General features: G+C 43.5%; 1 protein-coding gene across 2 annotated transcripts in view; it reads right to left on the bottom strand.

Annotated features, from left to right (window-relative positions):
* Positions 1 to 18,109, bottom strand: part of LOC310796046 (CD9 antigen-like) — a 40,730-nt gene that overhangs the window by 15,519 nt on the left and 7,102 nt on the right. The window contains exon 1 of one of the 2 annotated variants that reach the window (XM_083658203.1): positions 12,687 to 12,836. The exons of the other annotated variant lie outside the window; for it this stretch is intronic. Within the exon in view, the coding sequence (XP_083514329.1) occupies positions 12,687 to 12,743 (57 nt within the window). The 5' untranslated portion in view covers positions 12,744 to 12,836. Of the gene's footprint in view, positions 1 to 12,686; positions 12,837 to 18,109 lie in introns of those variants that run through there. 2 annotated transcript variants of the gene reach the window in all.

Below are 18,109 nucleotides of genomic sequence, written 5' to 3'. Positions count from 1 at the left end.
AGTTAGATTGCATAAACTGAAAGTCACTTCTTCAACTGAGACCCCCGCCCCCTCCTCCCCCTCCTCCCCCTGCCCTCTGGTTTCTGTTTGCATTCATTAGGCAGGCAGGCAGGGAGCGACACCATACTGCTGGTTTCAGTGGAGTTTATATTCGTGTCAAATGTTGTTTCCAACACAAACGACTGAGTGAGAAAACTCACCCACAAATCATTCATGTACTAATGTGGCACTTATCACAAAACTCACAAAAGGATGCAACTTTAGATTTTTTTTTTGTTTTAGCTTTTGTTAGTTCAGATGTTACTTTCTTTCTAGAACATTATCTTTCTTTCTAGAACATTATCTTTGTAACAACAACAACCAAAGTGCCGTACGTAAGACATTTTATTTATAGTATTTATAGTAGTATATATATAGTATTTTGGGGGCAACTTTTGCCCCTACAGTCTAAAGAATTGGGGCATTTACAAAGTTTTGGAGACACTTAAAAATAGGTTACATGCTGCCACTCCGACGTGCTGCCACTCCGACGTTCTGCCACTCCGAAATATCGGCACTCAGAAAGGGGGTCTATATTCCCCGTTTTTCACTAACCTCTCCCAGCCCCCACGCCAAACCTAACCTCCCCCCATGCCTAAACCTAACCTCCCCCAGACCCTAACCCAAAACCTAACCTCTCCCACCCCCACGCCTAAACCTAAGGTCGGCATTGCGGCTTCTAAGGTGAACGACCGCCAGTCCGAATAATGGAAGTTAACGTTCGGAGTGGCAGCATGTCGGAAAGGCAGAGGAACCCCTTAAAAATAGTAATCAGTGCATAAAGTTGCTAAAGTATGTAGTGTGAACAACAGCGATGTGTTCTTCTTCATTGTGTTCTTTTGTTTTGATTGGCAACCAGTTTGCAGGTGCTGAGTGTGTGTTAGATGCTAGATGCTAGAAATACAATTAATTGCATGAAATTAAAATGATTGAAATCTTGGGGGGAAATTGTTCCCTCAATCATGGTTTTTAGGGGGTACTTTTGCCCTTGCCCCTCTGCCCCCCAAATTCCAACACTGGCTTGAAGGAGGTAAAGGATATACCGTAGTCACATCGCGCGTGTGTGTGGGCGCGTGTCCCATGCTGTTCACCATAATGACTCAATCTCTCCGAAGCAACCACAAAACACAGTTTAGTGCTACTGCTGGTTGACACCCAAATACTTCCATAATGTCACAACAGTGTGATTCAGCCATCTGGGTTGAGCAACAGGAATGTGTGTGTGTGTGTGGGAGAGAGAGATGTAACGCTGTCTGGCAGCATCATGCCCCAACATGTCTTGTTGCTGACCACACACACACACACACACACACACACACACACACACACACACAAGTAAGATACTGGTCTGCAATGTCATCTTCCTACTAACCTCGCGTCACCAGGCTTGGCTTCCGCTCACAATTGATTTTGTCACCCTACCTGGTTCCGGCCTAGAGCCCGCCCTAGACCGGATGGGCAGCTTTTCTAGCTCGTCAACTTTCACGTTAACTTGACAATTTGACCCAAGTATCAGAACGGCAAACAACAAAACAAAAGATGGACGTACCGAACGAAGTTTTTGAAGAAGTTATTTTAGAAACATTGCGGATTCACAATCTCACATCTTTTAAGCCAATACAGAAGCTTTGAATCAGACAATTAAGCGAGGCAAGAGACGTCAAGCTAATGGCAAAAAGAAGTTTTTTGGCGCACTGCCTTCCGGTGTTCATTCTGGTTCCGTGGTTTACGCCCCATGACAAAAAGCGGGGTGGAAGGTGCCCAGACTATCTTCCTACTGAAATTGTGATCGTTGTTTCCTAGGGCAGAGACTGCTCCTGAGTGAAGGATGTGTTCGGCTCAGACAAGTATATGAATTGGAGATTCAACTGGAATAGTGAGTCAAAACCAACGTCTTCATAGTCTTGTGTATTCATAGCTTTAACGGGGACTGCTCCCTAGTCCGATACCTCACGAGTCCGACGACAGCTCATGGTTTTGGGTTAGGGTCTGGGGGAGGTTAGGTTTAGGCGTGGGGGTGGGAGAGGTTAGGTTTTGGGTTTAGGGTCTGGGGGAGGTTAGGTTTAGGCGTGGGGGTGGGAGAGGTTAGGTTTTGGGTTAGGGTCTGGGGGAGGTTAGGTTTAGGCGTGGGGGTGGGAGAGGTTAGGTTTTGGGTTAGGGTCTGGGGGAGGTTAGGTTTAGGGTTAGTGAAAAACGGGGAATATAGAACCCGGGGAACATAGAAGCCGGGGAACATAGACATGATCCCCTGTCCAATGCCTCTTTTTTCGGACTCGTGAGGTGTCGGACTCGTGAGGTATCGGACTAGGGAGCATGCACCGCTTTAACATCATTGATGGGCCAATTGTAAGACATTAATCATTCATTTCGTCCATAAGGTAGATGATTCAAAGTGACGGAAGTGCGATTAATAATAATAATAATTCATTTATTTTATATAGCGCTTTTCAGAACACAAAGACGCTTAAGACGATTAAAATAAGAATGACTACTGAATTACTGATAATCTCGATTTCCTGAGGGATCTTTCTCACTGGGGACCCAGGACCGTTTCTGAGCACACTTGTCACCAAATTGACCCCAGGTCCGGTTGGGTTTAATGAGTGTGAAGGTTTTCCTGCCTGCAGGCAGGGAACAGCGAACCGTGACGTGTCTGGGGAATCCTGGGGAATGCTTTGGCGTCTGGGGAATGCTTTGGCGTCTGGCGTGCCTGGGGACGTAACATTTGCGAATGTGCATGACAACCGTACCGAACCACATAGACAACACACGGGCGAGGATACACTCCAGGCGTAGTTGATGATGCAAGTCTGCAAGTGTTCCGTTCCACTCCCGAGCATGGAAGACATTTTCTAATGTGAAAGCTGACCAGCGGGGGAGAGGGGAGGGGGCTGGGGCAATCATACTCGGGCACGGAACGAAACGGAACGAAAGCAATCGTGCCCAGTGAGAAAGCAGCCTTGAGTCTAAAGTAAATGTATTAGTTAGTTTGGTGGAGACCATTGCCATAATAATGTCAAGTGGTAAAGAAAGTGACAGAGTGGTTATGTGATTGTCTTGAAATAAATGGGGGTTCAACTCTGTAGTCTGCTTGTACAAGAACGAACACAGCCTCTTCAAATGTCTGATATGGTTTTTCCATGTCTCAATCTCTACGTTTCAAGTTGTAGCACACAAAAGAAGACTCATCATGACATCACACAAAAGAAGACTCATCATGACATCACACAAAAGAAGAGTCATCATGTGATCACAGCAGCCAGACATTAAAGGAACCGCTGAGTGATTTTTACTGTCCGCAATCGTCACCTCAGCACACAATCAAATAAGCACCGTCTGTACTCTGTACACTACACACACACCATTCTGTAATCTGTAGTATATGACCCGTTTCAACATACTACAAACGATAAGTAGCCCCGCCCCCACACTAGCATGTCTACGACGTACGTCGCTGTTGTGGAGTAAAATATTTTGCCTATTGACCTGACTGATTCTCCAAAGCATTATACTGAGACAGACAGGTAGCTACTTAAAACCCTTGTACCCTATTGGTCCATCTGATGGATATTTCTTACATTCGCGTATGGGCCGTTTGGGAATTTTTTGACTAAATGGTCTGAAATTAAGGCTAGGTATTTTTTGGGGGGTATTTTACAAAAATCATCCATATCTATCATCTTTCTACCATCCAAAGACCTTGTTTTGAAATTAGACCTAAATTTACCATTGGTCCATCAGATGGACCCATTAACTTCCATTATAAACACTTTATTGGTACTCCCAGCACATTTTTACTAAATTAATTTATTTAATTTGTTTCAGCGGGCATCCTGGACCAAATACCTTGAAATTTGACCTTAATATCTAACCTTGGAGTTGGTTGAAAATTTGGGGGAGTTACATGGTCTCAAAGTCCATTGCATAGTTTTCCCATTGGTTTCAATGTTCATTTTGCACACAAAAAAAAAAAAAATTTACTCCCAGCTAATTTTCCAAAAAATCATTATTTCCTTGATGTTACACATCTCACCTTGACTCAAAGGGTTAAAATTGTAGTTTCTACTGTGTTTGGCTATTTCCCCATATTACCCCAGTTTGGGCATAGCAATCAATTCCATACAGTTTACATGAAATGTAAAAAAAAATGATTCCTATGCCAAAGATGGGAAAATATTAGAAAACTGAATTCGACGGTCCACACTACTGATTTGAAGCCTTTAGACCAGGATGGATGCTGGACTAAAGCTCATTTGTGTGTTTTGGGGAAAATGGCTGGTAGTCCAAAACATGCGCTTTTTTGATTTTTGGCTCAAAATATGAAAAATATTATTTTTACAAAAAAAATATGAAAACCCACTGATGATGTCACAATGTCTGTGAAATCATCAGTAATGTCATCAGTGACATCATTATTGACCAAAATCATCTTATGACATCACTGATGATATCATAGGCTAGTGATGTCATAGGTATTGTGACTTCATTCTAAGATGTATCCTGCCAATCTTTGACACTAGGCATCTTGCAGTGGTGACTTTTGTAAAACACCCCAACCTGCCCATAATATCAGACCCAAATCCAGTTTGCCTTTATGGGAAGGAAAATAATCACTTTTTGTGTTTGTATGTCGTTTTTCATTGTACTGTACTTACTGTAAGTACAGTACAGTAACTTATCTGTAAGTAAGATGGAAACATAGGGAAGCCCTGGGGCATGTTTTGTCTGGGTCCAACCATGATCACAGCAACACTGCACCAAATAGGCCTACTCCCAAATCATCAGTGCATTATCTTCTAACAGCAGGTACAGTAATGCTACGTCTCATGTTCAAAGCCTTAAAGGCAGCATTGCAAAAGCTCATATTCCATCTTACAAAAGAGAGAATTGGAAAAGCAATGATTCACCCCGTAAAACTCAACATGAGTCATGGAGAGGCAGATTCAACACAATCTGTCTCGTCTAACACATTAATCTGGAGGAAAGTTACTCACCACACACCTAGTGATCTGTCAGTAGCCTACCCTACACCTAGTGATCTGTCAGTAGCCTACCCTACACCTAGTGATCCGTCAGTAGCCTACCCTACACCTAGTGATCTGTCAGTAGCCTACCCTACACCTAGTGATCCGTCAGTAGCCTACCCTGCCTACACCTAGTGATCTGTCAGTAGCCTACCCTACACCTAGTGATCTGTCAGTAGCCTACCCTACACCTAGTGATCTGTCAGTAGCCTACCCCCACACCTAGTGATCTTCTGTCAGTAGCCTACCCCCACCCCTAGTGATCTTCTGTCAGTAGCCTACCCCCACCCCTAGTGATCTTCTGTCAGTAGCCTACCCCCACACCTAGTGATCTTCTGTCAGTAGGCTACCCTATGGCTTGATCTGTCAGTAGCCTACCCCCACACCTAGTGATCTGTCAGTAGCCTACCCCCACCCCTAGTGATCTGTCAGTAGCCTACCCCCACACCTAGTGATCTGTCAGTAGCCTACCCCCACACCTAGTGATCTGTCAGTAGCCTACCCCCACACCTAGTGATCTGTCAGTAGCCTACCCCCACCCCTAGTGATCTTCTGTCAGTAGCCTACCCCCACCCCTAGTGATCTTCTGTCAGTAGCCTACCCTACACCTAGTGATCTGTCAGTAGCCTACCCCCACCCCTAGTGATCTTCTGTCAGTAGCCTACCCTACACCTAGTGATCTGTCAGTAGCCTACCCCCACACCTAGTGATCTTCTGTCAGTAGCCTACCCCCACCCCTAGTGATCTTCTGTCAGTAGCCTACCCCCACCCCTAGTGATCTTCTGTCAGTAGCCTACCCCCACACCTAGTGATCTTCTGTCAGTAGGCTACCCTATGGCTTGATCTGTCAGTAGCCTACCCCCACACCTAGTGATCTGTCAGTAGCCTACCCCCACCCCTAGTGATCTGTCAGTAGCCTACCCCCACACCTAGTGATCTGTCAGTAGCCTACCCCCACACCTAGTGATCTGTCAGTAGCCTACCCCCACACCTAGTGATCTGTCAGTAGCCTACCCCCACACCTAGTGATCTGTCAGTAGCCTACCCCCACACCTAGTGATCTGTCAGTAGCCTACCCCCACCCCTAGTGATCTTCTGTCAGTAGCCTACCCCCACCCCTAGTGATCTTCTGTCAGTAGCCTACCCCCACACCTAGTGATCTTCTGTCAGTAGGCTACCCTATGGCTTGATCTGTCAGTAGCCTACCCCCACACCTAGTGATCTGTCAGTAGCCTACCCCCACACCTAGTGATCTGTCAGTAGCCTACCCTACACCTAGTGATCTGTCAGTAGCCTACCCTACACCTAGTGATCTGTCAGTAGCCTACCCCCACACCTAGTGATCTGTCAGTAGCCTACCCCCACACCTAGTGATCTGTCAGTAGCCTACCCTACACCTAGTGATCCGTCAGTAGCCTACCCTATGGCTTGATCTGTCAGTAGCCTACCCTATGGCTTGATCTGTCAGTAGCCTACCCTATGGCTTGATCTGTCAGTAGCCTACCATATGGCTTGATCTGTCAGTAGCCTACCCTATGGCTTGATCTGTCAGTAGCCTACCCTATGGCTTGAACTGTGACTGAACTCAACAGATTTCTTTGCATTACTGTGTCTACAAGCACAAATTGACAGAAGCCATTGTATCAACAGCTACTGTGGCAACAATGATGTTGCCCACACAGCTCGCCTACACGTGTGTGTGTGTGTGTGTGTGTGTGTGTGTGTGTGTGTGTGTGTGTGTGTGCGCGTGCGTGAGTAAGCCTTACTTAGCCTACACAGACACACCTCGTAATTACACACGTCCTCATACCGAAATGACAGAATAAGTCGATTTCAAATGACAGACACAAGCCACTTCTAAACATGAAGTCTGGACCGTGTCCGGCTAGCCAGAGCAGGATATTTTCCGGTTTGACCTTTCTAGACATGAGGAGTCTTGGTTTAGAAACAGCTGGAAATGGTCCGTATTTGGACCATAGAGTGGGCGGGGGGAGGGGGCTGCGGTAGGGTGTATCGATAAAAGGAAATGTGATATGGAAACATCTACTACATCTGTAACCAAACTCCATTCAAAAAGCATGCAGTTTTAACGGATGATGAATTCCGACGCATTCAGGCGATAACGTGGGATGGCAATGTGTCAAAAATAGTGAGCGCTTGCCTTTGTTACATCGTCCAAAAGCCGCCAGTCAAAATAGTGGTCGCACCGTCGCACTAACATTATACACTGTGGATGATTTTACAAGTGGCATTCAAGTCATATCTGACTACTTTTCAATTTATTTCTCCCCACAAAAGTTAGGCTATATGTCTCCATATAGGCTGATGCAACTCTTGCATTTTTACATAGCCTACAAGACAGATAGGTCGGGACTTGGGAGGAAAATAAACCATTCAAGCCGTTTGCAGCACTTGAGTTTGCTCGTTTAATTCGTTGATATAAGTGATTGCCCGAACGATTAATTAATTAATAGGCTACGTGAACGTTAGCAGGTACTTTAGCCTATGCAGTAGGCTAAGTAGTAGGCTATCATCTCCTTGTTGCATTTTTAAACTGGCAGATGGGGGAGAAAGAAACAATTCAACTTTTACTTGTTACTCACATAATTTGGCTCTCTTCCAAATAATCCAGCCATGTAACTACGTCCATTCATGAAATTATTAAATAGCCCCAGGACATTAATGGTTTGTAAAGTGCCATTTAACCACCCGCCCAGTCAGACATGATCTGGAACATGAGCTGCCGGTGTTAAACAACAGCCGCTTTTCCAATAATGCGGATCCTGTACTAGGGTCTCAGATGGTCATGATCTGTGCTCGCGGGAGTGCGCATAAGGCGGCTAATTGTTTCTAAACATGCAGGCCGACTGGCTAGCAGCTGGTTATAATCCAGATTTCACTGCATGTTTACAGTATATGAGCAAAATGGTGCATGTAGGTGATACGCTTGTGTTGGTTAATTTGAAAGTCACGCGGTTATGTTTAAAAGTCATTTAATTTTAGGCAACTAAAACAACTTGGTTAATTTTAGGCAACTAAAACAACTTGGTTAAGTTTAGGCAACTAAAACAACTTGGTTAAGTTTAGGCAACTAAAACAACTTGGTTAAGTTTAGGCAACTAAAACAACCTGGTTAATTTTAGGCAACTAAAGCAACCTGGTTAATTCTAGGCAACTAAAACAACTTGGTTAATTTTAGGCAACTAAAACAACTTGGTTAAGTTTAGGCAACTAAAACAACTTGGTTAATTCTAGGCAACTAAAACAACTTGGTTAGGTTTAGGCAACTAAAACAACTTGGTTAATTCTAGGCAACTAAAACAACTTGGTTAAGTTTAGGCAACTAAAACAACTTGGTTAAGTTTAGGCAACTAAAACAACTTGGTTAAGTTTAGGCAACTAAAACAACTTGGTTAATTCTAGGCAACTAAAACAACTTGGTTAAGTTTAGGCAACTAAAACAACTTGGTTAAGTTTAGGCAACTAAAACAACTTGGTTAATTCTAGGCAACTAAAACAACTTGGTTAAGTTTAGGCAACTAAAACAACTTGGTTAAGGTTAAGCAACTAAAACATTTTGGTTAGGGTTAGGGTTACTTACGCACATGATCGCAAGAGGTCGCATTCGTAAACATCGGTCGTTTTAACCCGCTTGAAAATCGACCAATGTCGTTTTCCTTGTGAGGGCGGACTGCATAATCTTCAAATTTAGCCTATGGTATCAACTGAGTGAAATCAGGATCAATTTGTCAGTTTTGGTTACAGTTATCTTCAAGTTATGTTGAAGACATCCGCACACTGAATATACAGTCAAACTTGATGCTGCCAGCAGTTACACAGGAGCTATGGTTCACTCACACACACATAAAGATGATGAAAGATTACTCTGTGCACATTCCAACATTTCAAAGCCCCTAATCTGCTCAAGTAGTTCAATCTCCTCCAGGGTAAACATGATTTTTACTACACTCAGAAACACTGGGGGAAGTATTGGATATTATTATGGTTCCTCAAACGGACCATAAAAAATATGTTCTGCTGATGTTCTGCTCTTTTGCCTCAGTCATCTATTGATGCATAAGAAACCAAATAGACTCATAAGAAACTGAATGAATGGACTTTGTTAAACTCACTATGTGAATTCAACTGCGTTCAGGTAGTGTAGCGGTAGATTCCCTGCCTACTGTACCAACACGAGGGTCGCAGGTTCGCGTCCCCATGTTACCTCCGGCTTGGTCGGGCATCCATACAGGCACGATTGGCTGTATCTGCGGGTGGGAAGCCGGATTAAGGGTATGTGTCATGTCGCACTAGCGCCTCCTCTGGTCGGTCAGGGCGCCTGTTCACAGCGGAAGACAATTGGTGGGAATAGTGTGATCCCTCACGTGCTACGTCCTGCCAGTGAAGCTCCGCGCTCTCAGGTGAAAAGAAGCGGCTGGCAACTGTGCATGTCTCGGAGGGAGCATGGTGCTATAGTCTACTGCAGCTCTCCCCAGATCGGCAGAGGGTGGCGCAGCGACCGGGGCAGCAGGGGGAAATTAGCCAAGTAGAAAAATTCAGCTATAGCACACACAGTATCAGTAATATGCAAACTCCTGTGCAGTGAGACAGCAACAGTTCCATTAGTTAATTGAAATGGTTAAGGAAGACATTGAAAGCGCCTGTGAGCCAATGTTTCACATTTGGAGACACTAGACAGCAGTGCTGCAGGCACAGTTGGTGCTATGTTACACTACAGTGTCTCTAAAGAAGTGGAAGCTGTGTGATGCACTCAGGAGAGTTGGGGTGTTCCTGTGCTGGCAGCTAATGAGTGTCATCTACAGCATGACGGAAGAAAGCAGCCGTCTCCCTTGAGTTTACATTAGCTTTCAACAACCACCACTAAAACATACTGTACTCAATAGCTCACTCACTCAGTGAATGTCTGTCCCAACCCATTTGTTACACTACAGTGGTTTTTCAATGCTGGGCGGGGTGAACATTTTGCTTACCTTAGGTTATAGATTTGATCAGTTAAAATATGCTATATTATGTGACATGTACTGTATGTAGCATCAGTCAATCATTACTACATTCATTTTGAGACATGAGTATAATTACGGTGAACAAAACGAGAATGAGTTGTGTGTCAGCCTCTTCCGGCCTCTAAATTGCATTTGACATTGTCTTGAAATGTGGTGGTAATTTGAGAAACAGAAGCACTAACAATACTAGTCTAGCACTTAGCCTGGCTCCAGACCTTCCAAGCCACGCCCACTCCACAGTTGTGGGTTTGGCTCTTCTTGAGAGGAAATGGGTTGATGAATTGATGATGCAGTCTGACTATCAGGCTAGCCTACCACTAGTCTCCGTGCTCTCAATTGTTTCTGCCAATTGCAAGGTTTCACATTTCATGTGACAGTTGATGTTTAAATACTACACATGGCAGCTTTAATCTTAAAGTTATAAATGGAATCAAATCAAGATCAAATGTAAGCGACTTGGCATTATATCATATAATGGAATCAAATCAAGATCGAATGTAAGCGACTTGGCATTATATCATATTGGTATCGCCAATGTTAAGTCATTCTTCAATATAGGTATCGACGGGTCCAATGAGCAAAAATAACAGCAATGTTAATAGTTATTGTATCAGCCAAAATGTTCATATTAAGGAGGAAACAATGCGGTAAATCTATGATTTCTGGGTTTTTCCAAATGTTTCGGAAACAAATTCACAGTGTTTACATGTGTTTTTCAGTATGTACAACGTTATCATAGAAACTGGTTGTTATACAGATCATATCAACATCAGTAAAGAGCCACAACATCAATGTTAATATCGGTTATCGGTATCGGCCAAAATGTTCATATTGGTGCATATAAGCAACAGTTTTCCAGCGATAAAACTAAAGGGAGCTTTAGCTGAAGTCTGCTAACAAGAGCTCAGAGAATGGTAAATAGCCTTCTAATCCCAGGTTCTGGGGGGTGGAGTGATGCTCTGGATCCCAGGCTGGGCCTTTAGCTATAGCCTGCTGTTGTCACTGTTTGTCCTGCGTGTGCTATCATTACACACTGAAAGACACTACATCAAAACACTCATTAGACATGAACCTACAACCAGTCAATACCTTGTCCCTTCTCTCTCATAGAGCAGTCACTGTGTGTGTGTGTGTGTGTGTGTGTGTGTGTGTGTGTTCTCCAAGGTGGTAATCAGGTAATCAGACTAACAGCATACCAGGCAGCATGGAGATAATATGGGAGTAAATCTCCAGACTGAAATGTGCTCAGGTCTAAATGAAGAACAACAGGCGTTGACTTTTCATTCATCTCACACAACAAGCAGCTCTCACCTCACGGCACGGCGTACAAATAACACTGCTTTCCACTTGCATCTCATTTTGAAACGATGACACACACACAAGCTTGGTAGAGCTGCAATGATTTAGACGATTATTCGATCGACAGAAATATAATCGATTGATCGTTTTAAGAAAAGAAAATCTCTTGTTCCAGCTTCTTAGATGTGAATAGTTTCTGGTGTCTTTAGTCTTCTATGACAGTGAACTGATTATCTTTTGGTTGTGGACTGTTGGATCAGGACAAAAGAAGACATTTGAGGATGTCAACTTGGGCTTTGGGGAAAGTGATCGACTTTTTCACCATTGTGTGACATTTTATAATCCAAACGCTAACGTAATCGACTAGTCGAGAGAAAATAACCAAGATTAATTGATCATGAAAATCATCGTTAGCTGCAGCCATAAACGAGTTCTCAAACAACAAATGGGCCCTACAGCTTCTCCTTTCCCTGTGGCGACATGATACATGATGTGTGTGTCTTAATAGCTCAGACTTTGACCAAAGAGAGAACACAATAAAACAACAATCAAGTGTAATGTGAAACTCTTGAGAAAATAGGTCAACAATTTTCATGATTCTATGTTTGTTACCATTTTTCCAACATTATTTTTTTTAGGACTGAGAAATTCCAATTGTAACCAATGTGCATCACGTCATACTTTTGTCAGACTGGGTGTGAACTTTTTCCAGTGGTGGATATCAATTCACTTGTGACCACACACCTGAGGCCAATTTGCTCTGCTGATCCACCTGAACCTCCCACCAAAGCTATTTATCTATACCTGATGAGAAGAACAGCAAATATGAGGAGACATGTGCAAGCTGCGGTGGCTTGGAGCACACAATGTGAAAAAAATAAGTTGTTTTCCATTCAGAAGTACATTTTACAGAGTTATCTATATAGGTGCAAGAATTTGGAGACCAAGAAAGAGAGAAAGATTTCTGAAAGACACACCCCAAACTAAAGCGAGAGACTTTTTCAAACGTATTTCAAACTGGGTTTAATTCGCCCTGCATTGCCTTTTACCACAACCATTTCTTTAAAAAATAAAATAAAAAAGACACCCTGAACCATTTCAAACATTTCAAATGTAACAGCAGAAGCTAAGCAGTATTCCATCCTATCACCTCGCTCAAAGAGAGGAAACACTGAAACCATCAGTGAAACCTTTCACAATCCAGAATGTGACCGACCAAACCACCTCTATCACCAGCTATGCGTCATCCAGCCTGTTACACATCAACCAAAAGCAACATGATCGAAGAGGCACAACCTACCCAGAAGAGAAAGTTGAAGATAAACATCAGGTACTTGATGCACTGCATTGCCGACATGGCTCCCAGTCAAAGATAGATGTCTCTTTTGAAAGAAATTCCAAATGGAAGTGAGCTCCAGTCAGGAGTGAAATGTTCTTCTTTACCAGCGAGAAGGAGAAAGGACAGGGAGTGGAGTGGAGCACAGAGAAGAAGAGCTCTGAACCACACCCTCCCCTGATCACCTGGGGGAGGGGAGGGGAGGGACACAATAGGAAAAGGGGTGTGTGGCGTGTGGGGGTGGTTAGGTATGTGTGTGTGTGTGTGTGTGTGTGTGTGTGTGTGTGTGTGTGTGTGTGTGTGTATAATTATAAGTTTCCTTAAACATTTGTTTCACCTAAAGCTGCACGATTTAGTCGATTAATCGTCAACTATTTTTTTTTCAATGAAATGAATGAATCATTTACATTACTAAAAGTATCTCGTTCCAACTTCTTAAATGTGAATATTTTCTGGTTTCTTTAGTCTTCTATGACAGTACAATGATGATCTTTGGGTTGTGGACTGTTGGACAGGACAAAAGAAGACATTTGAACCTGTCATCTTGGGCTTTGGGGGAAAAGTGATCGACATTTTTCACCATTTTGTGACATTCTATTCTTCCTGTTCAAAACGCCGGCTGTTTTGCCTCCTCAAACTAGTCTGACTCACATGATCAAACCTAGTCTGACTCACATGATCAAACCTAGTTTGACTCACATAATCAGTGTGGTTTATGAGTCACAGGAAGTGTAGACAGAATCAGGACTTCCGATTGTGTTTACACTTCCTGTTAGTCTCTCAAGCCAGGCGGTCTCTTCTACATAAGTTGAATAGACCAAACGACTAATCGATTGGAGGAGGAAATAATCAACTGATTAATCGATAACGAAAATAATTCTTAGTTGTAGCCCGAGCTTCACCAATACAATATTCTTCACAATTAGGCAATTAGAAAATGAAGTGTATAAACCAAAACATTCAAGCTGGAATTCAAATGCTCTTTTTGACATGATCCTAAAGCCTATTTTATTTAAGCCAATCATGAAGAATGAGGTGAGAAAGCGAGTCAGAGTGACACACATATAGTATTAGCAGCATGAGGTAGAGAGACAGGCAAACAGAAGCCCTTTTCCCACATGCGCTTTGTACCGCAAAATGACCGGAACGTGGTCTAATGCCTGCTTGTGAGAAAGTAGTCGTGCCGGTATAAGCGCGACCCCGTCATCGCGGACATTTCACCAGTTTCGACCCAGTCAGAAGAGCGGTATGCGCTATAGCGGATACAAGTGAGAAACGGATCCAGTCATTTTCCGCGACACCGGTCCTTCTCTCATGTGGGCGAGGTGTACACACGTTGCTTAACGTTCACTTCCAGCGTGCATCATCTAATCATTTGCGCACATCAAAGCAAACTACTTCCACATTTTCGCTGTGTCTGTCCTGTGTGGCTGCTCCCCTCTCTCGAGCAGAGGGGAGGGGGGAAATCGGCTGTGTTTATTTTACGCTGGCTTGACGCTGCTCTTGAGTCAAACGAGTGTGATTTTATTGTGTGGCAAGTTTTGCCGACCCCCCAAATAAGCTCCACCAAGCCTCTGCCATTCTCGCTGTGTCTGTCCTGTGTGGCTGCTCCCCTCTCTCGAGCAGAGGGGAGGGGGGAAATCGGCTGTGTTTATTACGCTGGCTTGACGCTGCTCTTGAGTCAAACGAGTGTGATTTTATTGTGTGGCAAGTTTTGCCGACCCCCCAAATAAGCTCCCCCCTCCCCCCAACATACCGGCTATTTGACGACAAGATTCTCACTTGCGAACGCTGAGGTGTGAAGGGAAATTCAGGGAAATGTCCGATATTGATTTACAGGTGATTTTACGGTACGCATGTGGGAAAAAGGCTAGAGAGGGAGAGAGAGAAGGTAGGTGTGTTTGAATGTCTAATGAACAGACTGAAAATGACGACAACTTAATCAGGTGATTCGAATGAATGAGGGCTGCATGCATCTAGTCATTATTTTCATTGTCGATTAATCTGTTGATTATTTTCTTGATTAATCTATTAGTTGTTTGGACTAAAATGTCAGAGATTTTCGAAAAATATCGATCAGTGTTTCCCAAAGCCCAAGATGATGTCCACAACCCAAAGATATTCAGTTTACTGCCATAGAGAAGTAAAGAAAGATTCACATTTAACAAGCTGGAATCAGAGGATTTTGACTCCCCCCGCCCCCCAATAACAAGCTGGAATCAGAGGATTTTGACTCCCCCTGCCCCCCAATAAAAAATGAATCAATCAACAACCTAATTAATCGATCATCAAAATAGTTGGCAATTGATTTAATATTTGACATAGAATCAATCGTTGAAGCTCTAGAATGAATCAGACAAAATGTGCAACAAAAACTAAGGTGAGGAAAGAGGTTCCCCAGGTATGCACGCATGCACACGCGCACACACACACACACACACACACACACACACACACACACACACACACACACACACACACACACACACACACACACACACACACACACACACACACACACACACACACACACACACACAGGGCTCAGTGTTGTTTGCTAAGGTAACTCAAACTGCTCTCTCCCAGTAGACCCAGTGCAACCAACAATACGTGCATTGTTCCCAAGCTGCAGGAGCCGCCCCCAACTCTCTCTCCCCTCTTTCTCTGTCTATCTCTCTCTCTTTAAAGGGGCCCTTTACACGAGGACAGTTTCTGAAAGAAACGACACAATAGCGTTTACTTCACACCTTTTCCTTCACACCTTCTCCCTGTTTACATGAGCGCTGTTGAATTTTTAAAACGCCGTAATGTACATGCCAGGTCGCTAGGTGGCAGTGTGATCACCTTATTCTTTGCCCATACAAGGACGCTTCCCAGCGAGCACAAAACGTTTTTTCAACGTTGATTTTTAGTTGAAATCTGGGTGATATTGGGTTTGAACGTCTAAGACCTAATTTCACCCTCTTTTCAACCGGCTAAAATGCGGTTACAACGTCAACGTGTAAAAAAACACAATTTGGTTCATCATATTGTTAAAACATTTGTTGTAGCTTGGAATAGAGGCAATATTGATAGTGTGTGGATTGGCATTTGTCAATTTTATTGTGTAACTGAGAGTTGAAATCTGGTCTATACGAAAACTACATTTCAACGCATTTTATGTCACATGAAATATCATAAATATGGGACTATATAGGCTATGTGGTGCCAGCAAAAAGCTTCCAGGACACAACTATGGTTAATAGTTTAGCGCAATACTATAAAATAATGAATTCAGTTCCTGCCGCAACGTGCATGCGCAAGTACTTAATTGCTAGCTATACTAACCGTGACTGACTAGACTAGACCAAAGCAAGTCTGCACCGGTCTGCACCAAGTGCGGAACGAGCTATGTTATTGTAACAGACTGTATACGAGGCTCTGTGTACCTCCTCAGTCTCTGGTGTTAAATGAAGTAACCTCTGAAGCCATAGGCTACAGCCTATAGACAACACACACACACAACATAATTTTAGTCTGTTACATTAATATAATAGTCTCGTACACATCACATAAAATAACTTAACTCCCGATCCTCGACAATCATGTAGTCTACAAGTTGTGTGCGAGATAGAGTATATATGTGCCCAGCTCTCTGTAGAGTATAAGAAAATGTATAGCTCAGTGCGTTAAGTGGACTGGCTTGAATGTGGGAAAACGGGGTTCGAATCCCGTGTGCGCTGCTGAATTTTTAATTTAAGAACCTGGTGAAATATGGTCTAAATCTGAACGTTCAATAAACGTCTGCAAATAGTGGGTGAAAAAACTTTCACTTTCAAACCTTCCTTGCACGTTTTTTCAACGTTGACCCTAAACGTTTTTTAAACGTCTTTTCAACCGAAAAATGCTCGCTGGGTTACTGCATGACGTAATTTCGCTTTAAACGCGGAAGTAGAGTACACTTTAGACTTGCCAAAAAGCTTTTTTCAAGCTAAAAACCCCCCCCAAACTGTTAAAGTTTTAATATTTGTCGGGTGAGAATGTAACATATATGTGACCAGTTTATCAGAATAACGCCTATTGGAAATCTTTAACGCGCAGCGAGGACCGGGAGCGCTGACTGTGATCTGTCACCCTACTGCTACTGGCAGTGAGAAAACACTGTCGACGTGCTTTTGTAACTAACGTTAAATGCCGACCGGGTACAGCCATCGGCTCCTCGCAGCAGTAACGCTATGAACATGTAACTGAAGTTGGCCGCAGTGTAGCTTAATTCTGAGTGTTGCCAAACTTCATTCATACTGACGTTATATTTGGTTGCCAACTAGCGCACGGCATCGCGTGTGTCGCCTGTGCAGGCACGCGTTCCAAAGTGATTACATGGAGCGCTCAGCGGGGAGCGTCACCAAGAATTTCACTCTGGAGGGTGGTTTTAAAATGTGTCGTTTCCTAAGCGCGAATTCACCGTCGCCGTCTTAACGGGAGGCACTAACGATACAATAATTCCCCATTTCCATAGGAAACCGTCCTCGTGTAAAGTGCCCCTTTTTTATCTCAGGAAATGCCACCAGTGCCCTGACAATCTATTTCTGACACAACAGTCCAAACTGCCACCTGTTTGATTTGTGTGGCCCTCCCTCTCTGACTGAGCAGGTTGCTTCTGTGGGGAGAACTGTCTGCTGCCATGTTTCTTGCTGTCATACAAATTAACCACTAATACCGCTTTCACACCGAGGTCCATCCAGGGTTATTTATCCCCGGGTTGACTTTGTGTTTGAAAGGGGTTAAACCATGTTGCCTGATTGATCGGCTTTGGTGGGTCGGACAAGGGTTGATTTCAATGTGAATGGCCGGAACTACCGGCACAGGACAAACAAATCTCATTGGTTTACGAATGGGGGCACAGCCAGCCTATGTAAACGTCTGCAAAACTAATCAATAACATGACATCCTTTCCTGTTCTAGTAGTAGTGGGCGGGGTTATCTCTTGGGGCGATGATTGGAATATATGGCCCTAGCCCATTCAAATACTACTTCATGTCCAAGTACTTAGGTGTATCCCAGCAAAATACTATAATACTAATTTCGTTCTCCACTGAGTACCAGGGGCATGTCTTGTTTTTTTAAGGGAAGTAATCACTACCTAATTATGAACTAAGGATGAATTCCCTAGTAACAACTAAGTAAAAAAAAAGTAGGTTATGAGTAAGTAATCATTACCTACTGGTTCGTTAACATGGTAACTAATAGTCTGTTCCTAAGTAACTATCATTAAGGATCTCATTCAGAGTCATTAAGGAACTACCTATTAACTAGTCATGAACTAGCGGTTCGTTCCTGACTCGTTCCTTAGCAGGGCCGCCCATAAGGGGGGGTAAAGGGGTAAGCTTCCAGGGGCATCGCCACTA

This window comes from Poromitra crassiceps (genome assembly GCF_964638095.1).
Source record: "Poromitra crassiceps genome assembly, chromosome: 2".
NCBI lineage: Eukaryota > Metazoa > Chordata > Actinopteri > Beryciformes > Melamphaidae > Poromitra > Poromitra crassiceps.
This window is presented reverse-complemented; position numbering and strand designations above follow the sequence as displayed.